Consider the following 18,898-nt stretch of genomic DNA (forward strand, 5'->3'; position numbering starts at 1 on the left):
TTTATTTAACCACTAGAAGTTGCTGAGAAGCAGGTTACACCACTTTTCATACACTTCTTACAAATTATAGGATGAGTCATTCCTCTTTAGATGTTTCAGTTTTTGTTCTCGAAGGAGGGAAGCAGTCAACCTCTGCTTTATAACATGTGTGAGAAAGTAATTGCTGACCTATGCGGAAATAGGATGCTGCATAGCTCTTTCAAAGAGCGGCCATTGAGACGATGGACTAAATGACCTCCTCCTTTGCTGTGGTGTCTAAGGCTGGTGTGTTCCTGAGAGAGACTGAAAGGGTTTCTGCTAAATTATTCAATGCAATGCGACACCATTGGGCAAAATGTAATTTAATACAACATAATCCTGTGGGTAGCAACATGCATCTTTCATTTTGAACTGCATTTTTTTAAAACCATGAACAATTTGCTGTTAAAACCAACTCATTGAATCTTCATGGAAACTGATGTGCTAGACAGATCATAGCAGGGGGACCTCTTCACAGTTTCTTTTACACCATTCTGTATTGAATGACAGATCCAGAAGCAAGAATCCTGCAAATCAGAGTGCTGTTCAGGCCCTAACACTCACCTGTTGACACCCATATTTTATATCAGTTGATTATTACAGGCTTCTTAGGTTGATGATGAAAAGAATGAAATCATTAATATATGTTTGCCAAGTTTCATTAATTTACCTTGAACTCTCAGTCCATAGCTTGATTAGATTATGGTCCTTATATAGTACAGGCTTACAAATAATCTGCACACAGTCTTTCATAAAAAGTAGGTTATAATATAAGCAACTGGGGAGAACTGGTTCACTCTTCATGAGAATTAGCTCAAGCACAGTCTTGTGATGTGAACTTACTGTATAACCCGTCCTGCTACTTCTCTGAACTTCTTCCAAACTGCTTCACTTAAAGGAGATAGATCATGTTTCTGTTCGTTCCACATGGATTGTGTTGTAGTAAATAACAGCAAGTTAAAAAATAAAGTCACTGGCCTGCTCCCTTAGGCTTTGGGGAAAATTGTCTAAAAGATGTAAGGAGAGCCCGCAGAGCCTTGATCTGTTCTTACTTGTCTTGTGCTCCTTTGAGACGACCTTTGACCTGGTGATGTGCCTTGGCCAGGCCAACAGAAAGTGACTCTTCAGAGCTTTGTTCTTCAAGGTCTTTCGATATCACGGTACTTTTTCCGAAGGATGGAGACTTGGTCCTTGAAAAGTACAGGGTCAAGGCGTAGCTGTGATTGTACAAGAGGCATGGAGCCAAACCAGCTGGCAAATGTGTTAATGCAGTTCTGTCTCTGTGTGAAATGATCTGGATTAGCCCAGAGAGTAGTCTTTGACCCCTGTATGATCAGGAACAAAGAAAACAACTTTGTTAATCAGTCAAAAAGAGATATAGATGTATGAACAGGCAGGAAATAGAGGGATATAAACAGAGTAGAGGCAAAAGATTTTTTTTAGTTCATAATGGCATTATGTGTCAAAAACAAACTTCTGCTTTATCTTGGTGCTGTGTAACAACAACCTGCATTTATATACCCAGTAATGCTTCGATTTTGAATTAAGCACATCTTCTGAGTTTAGAGTGTCAGTAAGGTTGCTAGCTATCCAAAATTGGCCTTGAGTTGTGATGACTAATAGGTTAATATTCAATTCATGGCACTGAGAAAGCACAAGCAAAGAAACAGACATTAAAACATATATCAATCTTTTGTGCTCCTTTCTATTAACATCTTTGTCCATTAGTAACACCATAATTTCTGGCCAAAATACTGGAAACCAGAACCTAAATGTTGAAAATACTGGAAACACTCAGCAGGTCAGTCAGCACTGGCAAAGAGAACAGATGCTAGAATGCGTGTTTGTTAATAAAGTCACTCATTTCTGATGCTGATAGGCAATGCATTGAAATTAGGTTAAAGTATAGTTCAGTAAAGATGTTGTGGTAGACATTTGAGCAAATATTTCAGAACACCCAAAAAAACAGAAGTCAAACGGCACCAGATTATAGTCCAACAGGTCTAGTTGAAATCACAAGCTTTCAGAGTGCTGCTCCTTCATCTTGATACAGTCTTGGCAATTAATAACAGAAAATGAGACAATTATGGATGAATTGAATAAATATTTTACATGAGTCTTCACTGCAGAAGAAACAAATAACATCCCAGAAATAATTGTGAATCAAGTGAGGAAAGGGAAGCTGAAAATCAAAACACTTCAGCTGACAAAGGAGCAGCACTCAAAGCTTGTGATTTCATATAAACCTGTTGGACTATAACCTTGTGTCATGTGACTTCTAACTTTGTCCAATACCAGTATCGCCACAGCACCCATCAAAGATACATGGTGGTGAAAAAGAAAAAATCTACGAAAAATCATCTGTGGCTAATGAATGAAGTTAACAATTGTATTAAATTGAAACAGAGAGTATACAATTTGTAAAGGTTAGTAGCAGGTCAGAAGATTTGATGGAATATTAAACATAGCAAGGAATAATGAGGAGGGAGAAATCAGAGTGTGAACAAAAGCCAGCTGGAAATATAAAAATAGATAGTAAAAGCTTCTATCAGTATTTATAAATAACGTGTAAATAAAGTGAGCGAGAATCCTTTAGAGAGTGTGTCTTGGCAATTAATATAGGAAAATAAGGATGAATCAAACAGATATTTTACATGTGCCTTCACAATAGAGGACACAAGTAACGTCCCAGAAGTAATTGTGAATTAAGTGGTGAAAGGAAAGCTGGAAATTACAATCACTAGATATTGACAAAATATGAGAACTAAAGGCTGACAAATCCCTAGATCCCAAAGGATTTAACCTTAGATTCTTAAAATAAGTTGTTGCTGAGATAGTAGATTTTAATTTTCCAACATTCCCCTGATTTTGCCAACATCCAGTTTGGTTGGAAACCAGAGAATAAAATTCCTCTATTCAAGAGATGAAGAAGACACAAAGCGGGAAACTACTGACATCTTAATACCTGTAATTTAGAAAAAATGCTTGGAATCTATTATTAAGGTGGTTATAACGAGACATTGAGAAAACCTCAGTACAATTGGGCAGAGTCAACATGGTTTTATGAAAGGAAGATCATGGTGAATAGGTTTTTCAAGTTATTTGAGAAACTAACAAATCGTGTGGATACAAGACGGCTTGTGGTTTTTGTGCACTTAACACTTCCTGAAGGCATTTGATAAAGTGCCAGATTAAAAAAAAAGCTTTCTATACAAAATAAGAACTCATGGTGTAAGGGAAATATATAAGTGTAGACATAATCAATATCAGTGACTTGGAAGAAGCAACCAAATGTGTGATTCCTAAATTTGCTTATGATATGTAGGAAATCAAGCTGTAAAGAAGACACAAAAAATCTGCAAAGAGATAAAGATGGGTTAATAAATGGACAAACAGTCTGCAGAAGAAATATAATGTGAAAAATTTTAACTTGTCCACTGTGTCAAGAAGGATGAAAACAGCAACATACTATTTGAGTAGAGAGAGTGTGCAGAACTCTGAGGTACAGAGAGAGCTCAGTAACCTGATACATGAATTTCTTAAAGATCATATGCAGGAACATCAATTGATGAGAAGTCAAATGAAATGTTGCTGTATATCACAAGGGGAATGAAATATAAAAGTAGGAATGTTTTGTTACTGTATTGTGCATTGTTTGGTCTCCTTATTAAAGGAAAGGACATAATTGCATTAAAACAGTTCAGGGAAGGTCAAAACCACTGATTCCTGGATTCAGTGCATTTCTTATAAAGAAAGGCTGGACAGTTTGGGTCTACGATCTTACTGAAACAAATGAGATCCTGAGGGGACAAGATGAATGAAAGAACAGTTTGGGAAAGACTAGAATTAGGGGATACAGTTTAAAAATTAGGGGTCTCCCATTTAATACAGACAGAGGAGGACGTTTTACAGTCAGAGGGTTGGGAGTCTGTGGAACTCCCTCTTTCGCAGGGGCCAGTGGAAGTAGGGTTATTGAAAATTTTTAATACAAAGATTATTAGATTCTCGCTGAAAAAGGGAGACAAGGATTATGAAGAGCAGGAAGAAAAGTAGAGTTAAGACCATAATCAAATCAGCCATGATTTTATTGAATGGTGGACCACTGGGGGACTGAATGGTCTACTCCTGTTTCATGCATCGTATGGATGGTATTACCCAGAACATTTGAGAGATTGAGAAATATGATGCAAGTTGAGAATCTCCAGGACTTGCTCACCACTCCTCTGTATGATTCACATAAGTGACATCTTGTCCTTAGCTCTCTATTAATTTTATAAACATGCTGGACTCAGTTCAGAATGTGAGGACTCATAATTAACAGCATTAAGTACCTTTGAGCAACAATATCTGTTAGAATATTTCCACCCTGACAGGGTACTTAAAGCTGTGAATTATTTTCCCTTAATGTGGTAAAGTACACTCAGGGATTGAAAGAAACAAGATCACATTTCCAATTCTTAGCTTTTCACTTACCTATCCTTTGTTAATCTGATTTGACTCTCATTCAGTTATTTCCTTCCCTTTTGTTGCACAGTTTTCTCTCTCAGTTCTTAGATCTCAATGGTTATTGGACTGTTTGCTCTGTTGTTCAATGAGGTCCTGTTGCCCCCACTGCACGGTTCTCAATTCAAGCTTTTAACAAGGTAATGGCGCAATTCTAATTGAGCACAAGGGTACTGCAGAAAGGTCTCGTTCCATATGGTGCTCCAGTACAATTTGGCCCAGTGAGTACAACCCAGAAACTGAAGAAAGCCCAGAAACTCTTTGAGAGTTTCCTAATTACCAGCAGCGTCAAAATAAGCATGTGACTATTACTGCACATCACATCTAAGTGCCAGTGTTGAGCACTAATAGCCCTGAAGAAATTGCAAACAGCTGAAAATAGGTAGTGTTAAATAAAATTCTACAATAGGTAGCTAAACCACAGCGAATATTTGTCATACTGAGTACATTCTGCCGTGCGGGTCCAGGCAGTTAAATGCTAAGGGCACAGGTTTTTGGAATTCATTTACTTTAGTCATTACTAGAATTACAGCCCCTAAATTATTCAGCAAGAGTTAATCAATAATATATCAACAACAAGGGACGGTAGTATGATTACTAAACCTTCCGTCCACACTGGGCACATCATTGATTGCTTCATGTCAGTGTTAGTTCAACCCATGAATGATGGTGTCTAAATCTCACAGGTCTGCCTACCCAATCGAACCAAAAATCAATCCAGTTTCCAGCTGCGAAGGGAATAGAACGAACGAGCAAGTACAGTCTTGAAAACTGATTCCATCCACTTGAACTCACCAAACAGAGAAGGTTAGTGGTGAAATGCTGAAATCTTAAAGTGGCAATGTTTAGCAATCCTTGGTATTACCATACTGAATACAAGAGAATGCTTGCCTGGGAATAAAATCCTCTCTCGCCTTTCAACAATGGTCTCTGTCTCTCTCTCTCTTACCATTTCAATGTACTTATTGAACTTGCACATAGGGAACTTTTACTTGAGATAGTCGCCATCTACCGTCGTGCCTGAAAGATGGCACTTCAGGGCGCAGTACTCCTTGGGGTACTGTACTGGGAGTGTCAGCTGAGATTATAAACTCATTACAGTGAGAATCTGAACCCAGGATTTCTGATTCCAAGGGGAAAGCGCTAGCCAGTGAGTCAAACCTAACACCAGGATCATCAGACAATTGACACGCAGGCACTCCCAATTGAGGAGGACATTTCAAATATTTAGAGTCTATTTGTAACTCCTTAGAATCCCCTTGGACCATTGCAGACCTCTGACTGAATTTAGCTGATTTCTAGGGCTTGGCTCTGTGGTCGAGGTATCTAGAGTGGACAGGAGGACAACAAGTCATTCCCAACTTCATTCAAATAGCATCATCAGGTTCTTCCCCACAGTGAACATAAGATCCAGCTTCATCTGCAACCCCTCTTCCACTGCCAATCACTCTCCCACATTGCAATCTACCCTGTCACCAACCTCTGGGATCCCCTGGCTCCCACTGAGAAATCCTGTAGCAGTGTTTCTTTTATAATTATTTCTCAGGATGTTGAGGTCACTTGTAAGAGTCACAGTTACTTGGCCCAAGATGGTGATGGGCCTGCTTTCTAACCACAACAGTTCAAGCTCATCTCTTCCAACCTCTGTAATGCCTTCAAGCTCTACAACCCTCTAAAATCTACAACCCTCTGAAATCCATGGCCATCAATTCTGACCTTTTGAGTATCCCAGTTTTTGTTATGAGTCTCCTGTTAACAGACCTGCCTTCATTTGCTTGGCTCAGGCATTTTCCCCCTAAAGCTCCTGTCATCTCTACTTTACTCTCCTCCTTTAAGTCACTCCCTAAAATTTACCTCACCACCTGTCAAAATATTATGTGGCTTACTGCAATATTTTGCTTGATTTTTCTGTGAAATGCACTGGGATCTTTTTGCCATATTAAAGATGCTACATAAATACAAGCTTTCCTTTACTTGTTTGGGGCATATGGCTCAGCCAATATTTATTGCCCATCTCTAATTATCCAGAGGGTATCTAAGAGTCAAACACATTCCAGTGGGTTATGAGTCACATGGAGGGTAAGGTTGGCAGGTTTCTTTACCTAAAAGGGATTTCAGTAAAACAGATGGATCTTTATGACCAGCAGCAGTGGTTACATGATTATCATTAGACTAGTTTCTTTTTAAATTCCAGAAGTTTATTGAATTCAGCTTTCACCATTGTAAAAAGAACTATTATGTACATGGTGTCTCTTCCAACTTCAAGACATGGCAAAGGTGCCATACAGAAACTAATGTACTTTTGTGTAGGAAATGCAGCAATCGATTTATGCAAAGCAGTTTCACACAAAATACCAATGTGATAATGATCAGATAATCTGATTTACTGAGACTTACTGAAAGATAAAAATTGGACAGGATACCAGGGAGGACTGCCTGATCTTTTGCCAAAATGGTGCCATGGAATCTTTTAAGTCCACCATTTAAAGGACCTTGGTTTAAAGTCTCATCCTAATAATGAAATCTCTGTCAGTGCAATATGCCCTCAGTACTGCAATGGAGTGTCTACAAGCAGGCTATTCAGCCCATTGAGTCTGCTCCAATGTTCAGTGAGATTATTTCTGATTTGATAACAGTGTCCTGCCTTTTCCCCATGACCCATCATTACCTTACTGATTAATTTACATAACAGAAAGCAAGAATCCCAGCACCAATCCTGTGGTACACTGTTGGTCACAGACAGAAAAACAACTCTTCAACATCACTCTTTGCTTCCTATTTGTAACCGCATTTTTGATCCAGTTTGCCAACTTGCCTTGGATTCCATGGGTTCTTTTGGACCAGCTTCCATGTGGGACCTTGTCAAATGCCTTACTGAACTTCATGTTAGAATTTTATAGGTTACTAAGGGATTCCCCCACCTCATTTTTCTAAACTTCAGTGAATACAATCTCTTCTCATATGTCAGTCCTGTCATCCTGTGAACCAATTTGGTAAGCCTTCGCTGCACTCCCTGGATTATGTTCTCAAGTCTCGGAGTGGGACTTGTACTGTCATTCTTCTGACTCAGTGGTGAGAGTGATTTCCACTAATTGCTGAGACTTCAGACAACTGTTAAAGTGGCCCAAGCTCTAGGTGGTGAGGTGAGGTACCATAACTTTGCTGGGAGCCCTTTTGAAACCCACTTCTGCTGCATTTCAGTAACATTGTTGTTGCAGATTGGGAGCAACCAGGAAATTTCCAGGACCGATGGATGAACATGACTAAAGCTGGATTAGGATGCGGCTAGCAGAGTGTTAGATGAGTTGAAGCTGAAAGAATGTTAAAGACAGGAAATCTTTGAAATTACACGCCAGAGATTAAAAACAAGGTTTCCTGCTACTTCTATCAACCTAGTCTTGGAGAGATAGTCATGACGGTGGTGAGGGTCGGGGGAAATTAATGTTAATGTGAGTATTTTTATTAAATATAACCTGGCAGTTGGAGCAAAGGACAAAGCTAAAATCAATTACTTGAAATGATACACTAATGGCAACACTGCTAACAACTGAATTTGAAAGGATCATATCTATTATTTAAAGGGCTTTAATTAAAAATTGCATGCAGTACCCATAATTAAATTGAACCAGACATAAATATTACAAATGGATAATTTTTCACAACTAGCGTACAGGACTGCTGATGCTAGCAGAATGGTCCTGTTCCAGCTCGTGTTATTAGGAATTCACCGGTTTAATCAAGAGTGATTATTGATTGTGGCAAAGAGAGGCAGCTGGCAGAATAATCACTGGAATTTTATCATGACATGAACATTATTCAGCAATGGAATCATGGAACCAAAGCTAACTGTTCGTATTTATTTCTAATGGTGGGTTTTATGTAACATATGTCTGATATGTCTGAATAAATAATTAATTATTTATTCCCGGTCCAGGATCTCACCCGACCCTGTCATACAGCTCAAGTTTCATGTTGATAATCAGTAACTAAATAATTTGGCTCCACCCAAGGGTGCCTTTAACTGATTTTTTTTTATTTCTCCTGTTGCTAGGGTTGGTAAAGCGAAACTTTCTCTGCTGTTGAGGAGAGTCTTAGACAAAGGGTGACCTTAAAATCAGAGCAAGATCATTCACAAGAGAAATCAAGAAACTCTGCTTCATGCCAGGAGTGATAGAAGTGTGGAATTGTCTTCCAGAAAAAAAATGATTTCAAAAAATCTGTGGATTTAAAAAATTTTCACTGTTGTCAAAACCCTCCTTTGCCTTACCCCTCAGTACCTCTGCTGACTTCTCCAAACACACTTAGATATCCATACTCTTTTGAGGTCTCTGAACATTCTAATTTTACTTGTTCCACTATTGGTGGCCATGCAATTAGTTGCTGAGCCTAAAGAATTGGAATTCTCTCTCTTAGCTTCTCTAATGTGCTTTCCTTGTTTGAGATTAACCTTTAAACAGGTATGTGATTGGGAAAGGTTTCGAGGGATTGGGATTAGTTTAGTTTGGGAAACCTGGTTGGCATGGACAAATTGCACTGAAGTGCTTGTTGCCATGCTGTATGACTCTATGATTTAAAACAACATCTTTACTTGCCCTAATAGCTCCTTACATGGCTCATGATCACATATTGCTTCACAACACTTCTTTGAAGTCTCTGGGAAAATTTTGTTCTGTTAAAGGTGCAATAAAAATACAAGCTGTTGTTGTAGAGGCAATTATTTTAAACTTAAGATTGATAGATTTTTACTAGGCAGGGATATGGTGGATTGAGTTAAGATACAGATCAGCTTTTAACTCACTGATTGGCAGGCCTGGCTTGAGGGGATGAATGGCCTCATGTCTCATTCTCATCTTTTCTGCTGTCTCTGAGTCCAAGCAGACCTCATCCTTTAATAACTAAACTAACAGAGGAGTAAAGGGCTAGTTTCATATTCCTAATGAGGAAGGCTCAAAATTATTCCTTCCTCAAAAAAAATGCTTCCGTACCCTCTCCACGTCCATGATATCCTTCCTGAAGTGTATGCCATCAAGAATGAGATACAATGCTCTGGCTGATTACTGACTCATCTCTTTATCGAAATAGTTTCTACTGATTAAAACCATTTTTCAGCTATGATTCTGAAAAGCCCATAAGCAAATAAATCCCCTGTCCACAGAGTTCCTTCATCGAGAAAAATAACTTGACCTACCTGTTGCATCAATGTCTCTTTATATTGTTTCTTCTGTGTGACTTTGATTGAGGGAAGCTTAGTGACTGCTGACACCAGGAAATTCATCAGGATGTCTTCGCAGTTAGCTGTCTGGTCCAAGAGCGCATGTAAACTGATTGGCAGGTAATGTGTGAACAGGTGATGGTAGTATCTACAAAGGCACACAAAGAAAAAGAGAGCTCAGAAACATAGACAGCAACCAAAGTTGCTTGTTCTGTGCAGCGTTCCTGGTGATTAAGCCAGAAATGCATCAGTCACTTTGAGGTACTAAGTCATATTAAACACAAAGGTCCTGCATTAAATTTTTGATTCAGGCAAAGTTAGTGACAAGGTTAGATCACAGTGGTAGAACACTTGCTCTTGAATTGGTATGTGCTGAAAGAAAACTGCACTGTCGGAGTTCTAACTGAATAGCAGAAGGGCTGAATGACTGATTCATGTTACAGCAGTTGACAAAGAATGGGATTGAACATTATGCTGATAAAAAGATATCCAAAGCCATGATATCAGTAACTGCAGCTGGTGAAACCATAGAAATGAAGTGGGAAAAACTGATTTGTAACTAAAGCAAAAAGGAAACTTTCTGTGTCTGGTTTATATTCATTAGAAACTTATGGACCGTGCAAATATTGGGCAGTTTTACTCCAGAGATGGAAGTCGAATAAATATGGAACCCAGTTTCAACATGAAATATGCAAAATACCAAAAGTAATTTTTTGACTTCCTGATTTAGAAGGAGCCAACATCTACTGGGCAGGTAGGACTTGGCGTATTGGTTTGGGGGGAGTGCTAGTAAAGCGTCTTATCCCAGGTCTTTCGAGGTCTCTAAGCATCTCACAGGAGCAGGAGTCACCTTTTCTTTTGAGTTTTGGTACCTGTGGTAAAATGCTGCTCCAGTTAAAACCATGGAATATTCGTTGGTCCATTTTGATGTGTAACCCCATAATCCTTTACTGCTGTCCCAGAAATGACTGCGAGCTGGGTAACCTACAATCCGGTCAGGGAAGCTGCACCACACAATGAATGCAAAGTCAATCTAGAGAAAGAGAAAAGACAATGGCTTATCAGGCTGTGCCTTTGAAACATGTGACCAGTGTTAACTTGGCTGTTGTGATGTCAGTAAGCTTGCATTGCTTTATGCTCTGTCCTTCTCTCTGAAATATGTCATTCTATTGGTTGCTAGTGGTTGATCCAGAGGTCCGTTGTTCATACGAAGATTTCAACCCTGATTGTTTAATCAAGGAGGTATCACGCAAACACAAGTACATTCTAGCACAAGTTACTGCTTAATACCTAGGAGTGGGAACCAGAGCTGGCATTCCCTATCAAACAGAATCAAATTTTAAACAAAATTTGATATTATCCCAAAAAGGAGATAGTAGATTCATGTGGACAAAAGCTTGGTCAAAGAGATAGGTTTTATAGGGTATCCTAAAGAAATAAAGAGTAGTGGAAGAAAAAGAACTTGAGCTGCCACAATAGAAGTGAAAATCACCAGTGCAAAAGAAGGCAAAATTAGGAGTGGAGTGAAGGAGGTTAATGAAATAAGAGGGAATTGAAGGATTTAAAACAAGGATGACAATTTTAAAATCTAGCCATTTCCTAGCTGGGAGCCAATGCACATCAGCAAGCAGAGGGATATTGGATGAACTGGACTTGGCTTGATACAAGAAAGGGGAAGATTGGTACTTTGGAAGCGTTGGTCAAGGTTCCAAAAGGTTACTCATTTACCTACAATCAAACTCAAGGTGGCTGCTGAACAGAACAGCTAAAAGTCTGTTGAGTATTTTGGGAGAAACTACTTATTTACTGAATTGGTCAATCAAAAATTCAATAGCTCAAAATGAATTACCATTGTATAAATTTTTATGGGCATCATCGCTGAATCGAGTCTCTGTTTTAAATCAAATGCTTAATGGAGGCTCCATCTGCTTTGTTAGGTAAATGTAAACGACTTCAAAGGACTATTTTGAAGAAAAGCAGAGGCGTTCTCACTGGTGTCCTGCCCAATATTGTTCCAGAACCAACCTCCCTAATAAAGATTACTTGGCGATAATCTTGAAGCTGGTTAGGAGAGGCTGCTGTTTACAATTGACAGTTCATCTTTCCTCCATCAAAATAGTTACTTCAAAAGAATATCATTGTGAAGATTTGGGGCTTCGGGTGTTAAAAAGCCTACAGAAATACAAGTTCTTTCTCTCCTTTATTATACAGAAGGAAATCAGAAAGCATCTGCCTATGCTGCAAACTCCAACTTTGTTTGCAAGGGTTGTTTATTTCCCTGAGTTCAGAGATGACAAGCGCTGATGGCATGTACTTTGATATAAAGAGGATTAATATTAATAGAGCTGACCATCTCATCCACAGTTGAATGAGGCATGTGAAAACACATCTACTCATTGCAAAGCGAAGTTGCTAATTTATTTTTTTCACTTAACTGGTTGGCCAACCACTCAATCATTTATGTCTTTGGGTTATTGCATCAGCACTTGTGAAAAACAACTAACAATGGATGATAATGTCTGTTCTTTGCCAGAGGGTGGACATTCAATTGAAATGTTGAACTTTCCAGCCTCTGAAGTCAGTTGAATGCAGTGCATCTATTGTTATGTAACAAGGATCAAAATCCCAGTAGTAGCCCACTCAGAGATAATGCTCAAGAACATCACAATACGAGTGATGTGAATCTGTAATTTCTGTTTTTAACTCCATCGCCACCCATCCTCCTGAAAAGGTGCATACAACCATTGATATTTATGGTCACATTTAGGATCAGTTTTGCACTGCACTTTTGCACCTAAGTGTCCAAAGTTTCCCATTTATGTGGCACAGTTCAGTGAACACCAAGAGCCTTGGGGCTACTTATAAAGCTTAATTCCATACAGCCAGTAATTTGTATATCAAACCGTGGATACTAACAGATTTAGGATAAATTAATCAGAAGTGAAAAGACACAAAATTGGCCCCTGGCTGATCGGTTATATCCATTCAGTACACTTACATCTCAAGGACTGCAATGGTTCAAGAACAGCTCATCACCACCAGCTTCTTAAGGATTTTCAGAGTTGGATGACAAATGTTGGCCCAGCCAGTGAGACCCAGATCCCCTCAATTAATAAAGAAAAATACCTCTCGTTCCAGGAACTGAACTGGAGGGATGTTTGATATTTAGCGTGTTTACAGTCTAGAAAATAAAATAGCAATTAAAGAGAAGAAACGAGTGCTTAGCTTAATAATGGAACCTTGTTATTGAGGGTGAAGGTGTAAAAGATGTAAATAATTAAAGAGAAGGAATAGAAAGAGAGTTGTAATAAAGAGGTGGCAAACATGGAAAGAATAAAAACAGTTCGGAAAGAGCAAAAATAGACTTAAAAAGTGAAAGATAGAGAGTGAAAGACATTTGTGTGCTCTCAAAGGTGGTGAGCTTGATGTGGGACGGCCATTTAAAAGGCAGCATTGCTTTTGGTCTGGTCCATCACTATCTGCCTCTGCAGAACTAAGTCCTGAGGAGGAAGGTTCAGAGTCAACCTTCTTGCTCCTTTGTGAATTGAGGCCAATGAATAACCAGTTGAGAGTCTCAACCTGCTGCCGTTGTGATTAACCTGGCTCCAACTGGGCTGGTCAGTATGAGGTATTCATGAAAGTTGCAACCAGACAAGATTTGGAGATGCTGGTGTTGGACAGGGGTGTACAAAGCTAAAAATCACACAACACCAGGTTATAGTCCAACAGGTTTAATTGGAAGAACTAACTTTCAGAGCGTTGCTCCTTCATCAGGTGGTAGTGATGAAGGAGCAACACAACCAGACAAGCACTTTGTCACTTGTGGGGTTGAGAGGGGTGGCGCTGGTGATCCTTTGATCAAAGACAGTCAGTATTGTGACATGTAACTCCAAGTCTAAACTGTTTCAAAGACTCTCTGGTTACCGGAATATCTGGGCATTGTTTCCCCAAAATATCTTTGTCTTGTCCCTCTTCAGAAGTACACCAAACTGTATCTAGAAACCAGTTCCAGGTTTGAGTGGAAGACTAATGTCTGATCCGGCTGAAAAGCCTTTATCCATGCTATTCTATGTAATGCTGTTCATATCAGTATACTTCCTCAATATCACTCCATATTTTCATTAGTCTTTACATCCAAAACTTTCTTCTGTCTTCGCTTCTTGTGTTCTACTTCTTCAATGTAAAATGATATCCCCTAGCACTACAATGTTTGACAAATAGTTGACAAGTTGCCTTGTCTAGCTCTGTCAATTGATTTTATAAACATCAAAGTCTCTTTACAAAAGAAAGCATGGTGACCTTTTGAATTTTTAACCTTCCTTTATTATTTAAAGTCCTGATACTGTCTTTGCAGTTTGTTTTCAAAAGTGGTCTGACTAATACATGATTCAGCTTCAGAATAGCATCTTTTGATTAGCATTCATTTCTTTGCTCCTGTAACCTACTTTCTTATTTGTCCTTTTCTACTGTAGCGGAACATTGAACTGATACTAAGACAGAATGATTTATTATCCAATGTGCATTCAGCAACTAGCAAAGGCTACTTCAACAATGTCTCACAAACCTGAAACATCTACCACCTGGAAGGAAAGGGCAGCAGCTTCATGGGAACACTGCCATCTCCAAGATCCCCTCCAAGCCATACATCATCCTGACTTAGAAATATATTGTTGTTCATTCACCCAGGGTCAATATTCTAGAACTCAGTAACAAATAATATTGTAGGAGCACCTTCATCACACACACAACAGCAATTCAAGAAAGCAGCTCACCATCATTTTCTCTCGGGCAGTTAGACATGGGCAACAAATCCTAGCCTCGCCAATGATGTTTATATCCTTTCAATTTTTTCCTTAAAAATCCTTACATGTTTTTACTGGTCACATTTCTATTCTAGATAATAAATGTACCCATTCTTGAGTCTTTCCTGACATTAATTACTTTAAACTGTATCTGCCACTTACTGGTTGATATTCGCTTCAGAATTGGATTGCATCATCCTTCATTACTTGCACTGTCTATTTTTAAATTCTTTATGAAATCAGAAATTTTACATAGACATTTAAATAATAAGTATACATTATTTTCGCAGAGTGTACAACAGCTTAGGGAATTGAGGTACCTCATTGGTGGAGAGTACGGTGTCCTCATCCAGGCTTAGCACAGCATCTGTTGTTATGGCATCATAGGGAAAGAAGCGACTACTCATGGCCTTGAAAGGAAGAAGTATTGGAATTAATATGAGATCTTCCCAATCGAAGTACTATGTTCTTATAAAGTTAACATCACACAAGTGAAGACTAACACATGGGGCGAGATACCTGATGAATATGCAGCTCCCTTAGGAGAGAGGGGGAGAAAATAAGGCTTTAACACAATAGTGAGTAACCTTCTCCTTAAGTAAAGCTCAGTTGGCCAGATGGCTGGTGATGCAGAGTGACACGAATGGTTGAGGTTACCACAAAGTACTCTCCTTCTCAATATCTCCCCTCGCCTTACATGTGGTGACCTCAGGTAATATCACCACCAGTCATCACCCTCTAATGAGAGAGCAGTCCTACTGTGGTAAGACTATGGTGACATTACCTTTAACTTTCTCCTTGTTTGTCACTCTCTCTGGATAAATTGATTTACTGCAGAATTTGGCTCAACAGCTATCATTTGTTCACTTTGTAATGCCTATTGGAGCTGTCCGTGCATAGTCTCAAGTCATTACCTAATGACCACAGATGCAGGAGCTGCATGGCAGTGATTGATAGTAAGAAACTTGGCTGATATTTTTATTCTGTCTTGGTGCTGGTGTGCTATCTCAGCACAGCCCAGAATACTGAGTGCAGGGCTTGCCTTTTCAGCCTGGTTAAAGCTACAGTGTGCCTGACAGAGCTGAAAGATTTGCCAACCACCAGGAGGGAGAAGGGGCCTGGATCACCGCTCACAGCATTCTGATTGATTCGAGTTTCCAGGAATGAAACAGTAAACTCAGCAGCACTGGAGAAAATCATTCCACCAGACAAAAGAAAAAAAACTTCTTTGAGTAGTTTTGTTTATTAGTTCTAATACAAATACAGGAATAAGAGCTTGTTTGACTAACAGTAAAGAATCATTCATTTGTTTTCTGATTAGTCATATAAAGAAGAATACTAACAACATCAGGCTACCTATTTTGGGTGCAATTTGGGCAGGTGATTAGGGTCAGAGGTCACGTGATGACACCTCCAGAAATATCTGTAAGTAGAGCTAGCACCTGTATGCATAACCAAAGTCATTTTTCTCCATTGCCTGGTAAAAGTTCTATTAGCATATAATTGGCAGGTCACATCAGTAAAATTACTAATCACATCCAACAGACAAAAAAAAGTTTAAAGAAAACTTTCCTACAAGACAATTGTTCAGTCAAATTCAAAAGCCTTTTGGTCAGCATTATTTTAGCTTTCTTTTTCACAAGAACTTCATTTTATGTTTAGCTAGAACTATTTGTGGGCGGCACAGTGGCACAGTGGTTAGCACTGCTGCCTCGCAGCGCCAGAGACCAGGGTTCAATTCCCGCCTCAGGCGACTGATTGTGTGGAGTTTGCATGTTCTCCCCGTGTCTGCGTGGGTTTCCTCCGGGTGCTCCGGTTTCCTCCTACAATCCAAAGATGTGCAGGTCAGGTGAATTGGCCTTGCTAAATTGCCCGTAGTGTTAGGTAAGGGGCAAATGTATGGGTATGGGTGGGTTGCGCTTCGACGGGTTGGTGTGGACTTGTTGGGCCGAAGGGCCTGTTTCCACACTGTAATGTAATGTAATCTAATCTAATCTATTTCATGTCTATGTAGTATTCTATTAATGCAGGTTATTTAAAATTCACATACAGATTATATAGAGGCTGTGCCAAGTTTACATACATACTTTATACAAAGTGGGTACAACTATCAATAGAATACCTTTAGGCTGGTGACAAGCCACAAATGAATAGCCTGTAGACTGCAAACACACCTGTACATATATCCTAAGCAGGCTGCATTTAGCTGCTGTATACGCTTTTAACAGGGTTATAAGTACTGGCAATATTTATGAGGTATACAGAAGACAACATACATACAAACCATACACAGGGTTGTAGTTATCAGAGAAGTTAAATACAGACTACAAATGTACATATTTAGAAAATTCCTTCTACAATCAGTGTAGAAAATAATAAGTATCCTCTCAGTTTATTTACTTCATCTCATTCCAACATATCCTGCTACACTTTCCTCCCTCATGTACTTATCTAGCGGTTGCTTAAATGCATCTGTGTGACCTAAATGCATTTACATGAGCTAGTCAGCAAGTAAATAGAGGGCTACATGTTCATATTGAGATTTAAAAGAAGACTTGCTTTTTATATAGTGTCTTTTATAATAACAGAACACCTCATAGTGTTTTGCAGTCAGTCAAGTACTTTTGAAGTCACAATTACAATATAGAAAACATGGCATTCCATTTGTGCACAAAACATCCTACAAACCGTATATGACCAGACAATCTGGTTTTGTGGTGTTTTTGTGAAGAATAGTAACTCCCTGATCTTCTTCAAAATAGTGCCATTGGAGTCTTTACATTCTGCTAAGAGGATAGACAGACCTTTGGTTTCAAGTCTCACCCAAACACATTCAAACCAGCAGCACTTCTCCTGTGCTATATAGAATCTCTTTGTGCTCAAGTCCTGCAGTGGGACCTAAACCCTGACCTTCTAACTCAGAAGCAAGGATGGTACCAAGTGAGCTAAAGCTGATAATTTAAACTTATCAGTTAAGATCCTTTGACAAATCAGACAGTTGGAGAAAAGTGTCAAGGCCAACAGCCAAAATGAACATGGTTTCAGTTGAGATGTTAGTCTCTCAAAGGAGAAACAATGAAAACCTATCAAAGGCTGGGTAATTCAACAAGGCACTTGGCACTGTGAAGGAATATGCCAAAGGATCAGAAAAAAAATACCTTGGACAAACAAGGTAACTCAACAAAACACTTGACACTGTGAAGGAATATGGTAAAGCATCAGAAAAGAAACAATATCTTGGACAAACATCCACCATCTACAAAGCACTCAGGAGTGTGATGGAATACTCCCCACTGCTTGAATGAGTGCAGCTCGAACAACATAAAAAGCTTTACACCATCCAGCATAAAGCAGCCTGCTTCACTGGCATGACATCTACTAGCATCCACTCCCTCCACCACTATTGCTCAGTAGCAGCAGTGTGTACTATCCACTAGATGCTCTGCAGAAATTCACCAAAGATCCTCAGACAGCACCGTCCAAACCCATGGCCAGTTCCATCTAGAAGGACAAGAGCAACAAATACAAGGGATCACCACTACCTTCAAGTTCCCATCTAAACCACTAACCATCCTGACTTGGAAAAATATCACCATTCCCTCACTGTCATTGGGTTGAAATCCTGGAATTCTCTCTCTAATGGCATCATGGGTCAACTCAGAGTAGATGAACTGCAGCTGTTCAAGAAGACAGTTCACCGCCACCTTCTCAAGGGCAACTAGGGATGGCCAATAAATGCTGGCCAGCCAGTGATGCCTACATCTCACAAATTAACTTTAAAATTAAATTCATTAAAAATGAAGAACCAAGCATTTGGCAAAATGAAGTTGAGTGGAGCTCTGGAAGCATATTAATCAAGTCAATGGCTGCTGCCAAAAGTCAATGGAAAGGACAGATACTAGGGCAAAGTGAAAAAATTGATCAAGTACTAAACAGTTCTGCCTATAAAATGATATTAATCACCAGGTTAGCAGGAATGTTCATTAGTAATATTTTGCAATGAATAAATTAATGTGTGTAGTTGATGTATATTTTGAGTGTTACAACATGATTATGATAATTGTCAGAATCCAATCAACCATGAATTACCAAACTGCACACAAATCTGAATAATATGACGAGCAGAGAATAAGAAATTCTTTCAGCTGAAAAAGCTGGTTCATTTCTCAGGCCAGTTTACAAAATTATGAGTGGCATGGATAGGATAAATAGACAAAGTATTTTCCCTGGGGTCGGGGAGTCCAGAACTAGAGGGCATAGGTTTAGGATGAGAGGGGAAAGATATAAAAGAGACCTAAGGGGCAACTTTTTCACGGAGAGGGTGGTACGTGTATGGAATGGGTTGCCAGAGGAGGTAGTGGAG

At 39.2% G+C, this 18,898-nt stretch overlaps 1 protein-coding gene across 1 annotated transcript in view; it reads right to left on the minus strand.

The window, feature by feature from the left end:
• Positions 1–325: 325 nt before the first annotated feature.
• LOC122563602 (exostosin-1-like) overlaps positions 326–18,898 on the minus strand; it is a 254,983-nt gene continuing 236,410 nt past the window's right edge. The window contains exons 8-11 of the mRNA XM_043717538.1: positions 14,856–14,945; positions 10,606–10,766; positions 9,710–9,881; positions 326–1,343 (exon numbers count right to left, since the gene is read on the minus strand). Of these exons, the coding sequence (XP_043573473.1) occupies positions 1,158–1,343; positions 9,710–9,881; positions 10,606–10,766; positions 14,856–14,945 (609 nt within the window). The 3' untranslated portion in view covers positions 326–1,157. The remainder of the gene's footprint in view (positions 1,344–9,709; positions 9,882–10,605; positions 10,767–14,855; positions 14,946–18,898) is intronic.

Source organism: Chiloscyllium plagiosum, chromosome 27 (assembly GCF_004010195.1).
Source record: "Chiloscyllium plagiosum isolate BGI_BamShark_2017 chromosome 27, ASM401019v2, whole genome shotgun sequence".
NCBI classification, from domain to species: domain Eukaryota; kingdom Metazoa; phylum Chordata; class Chondrichthyes; order Orectolobiformes; family Hemiscylliidae; genus Chiloscyllium; species Chiloscyllium plagiosum.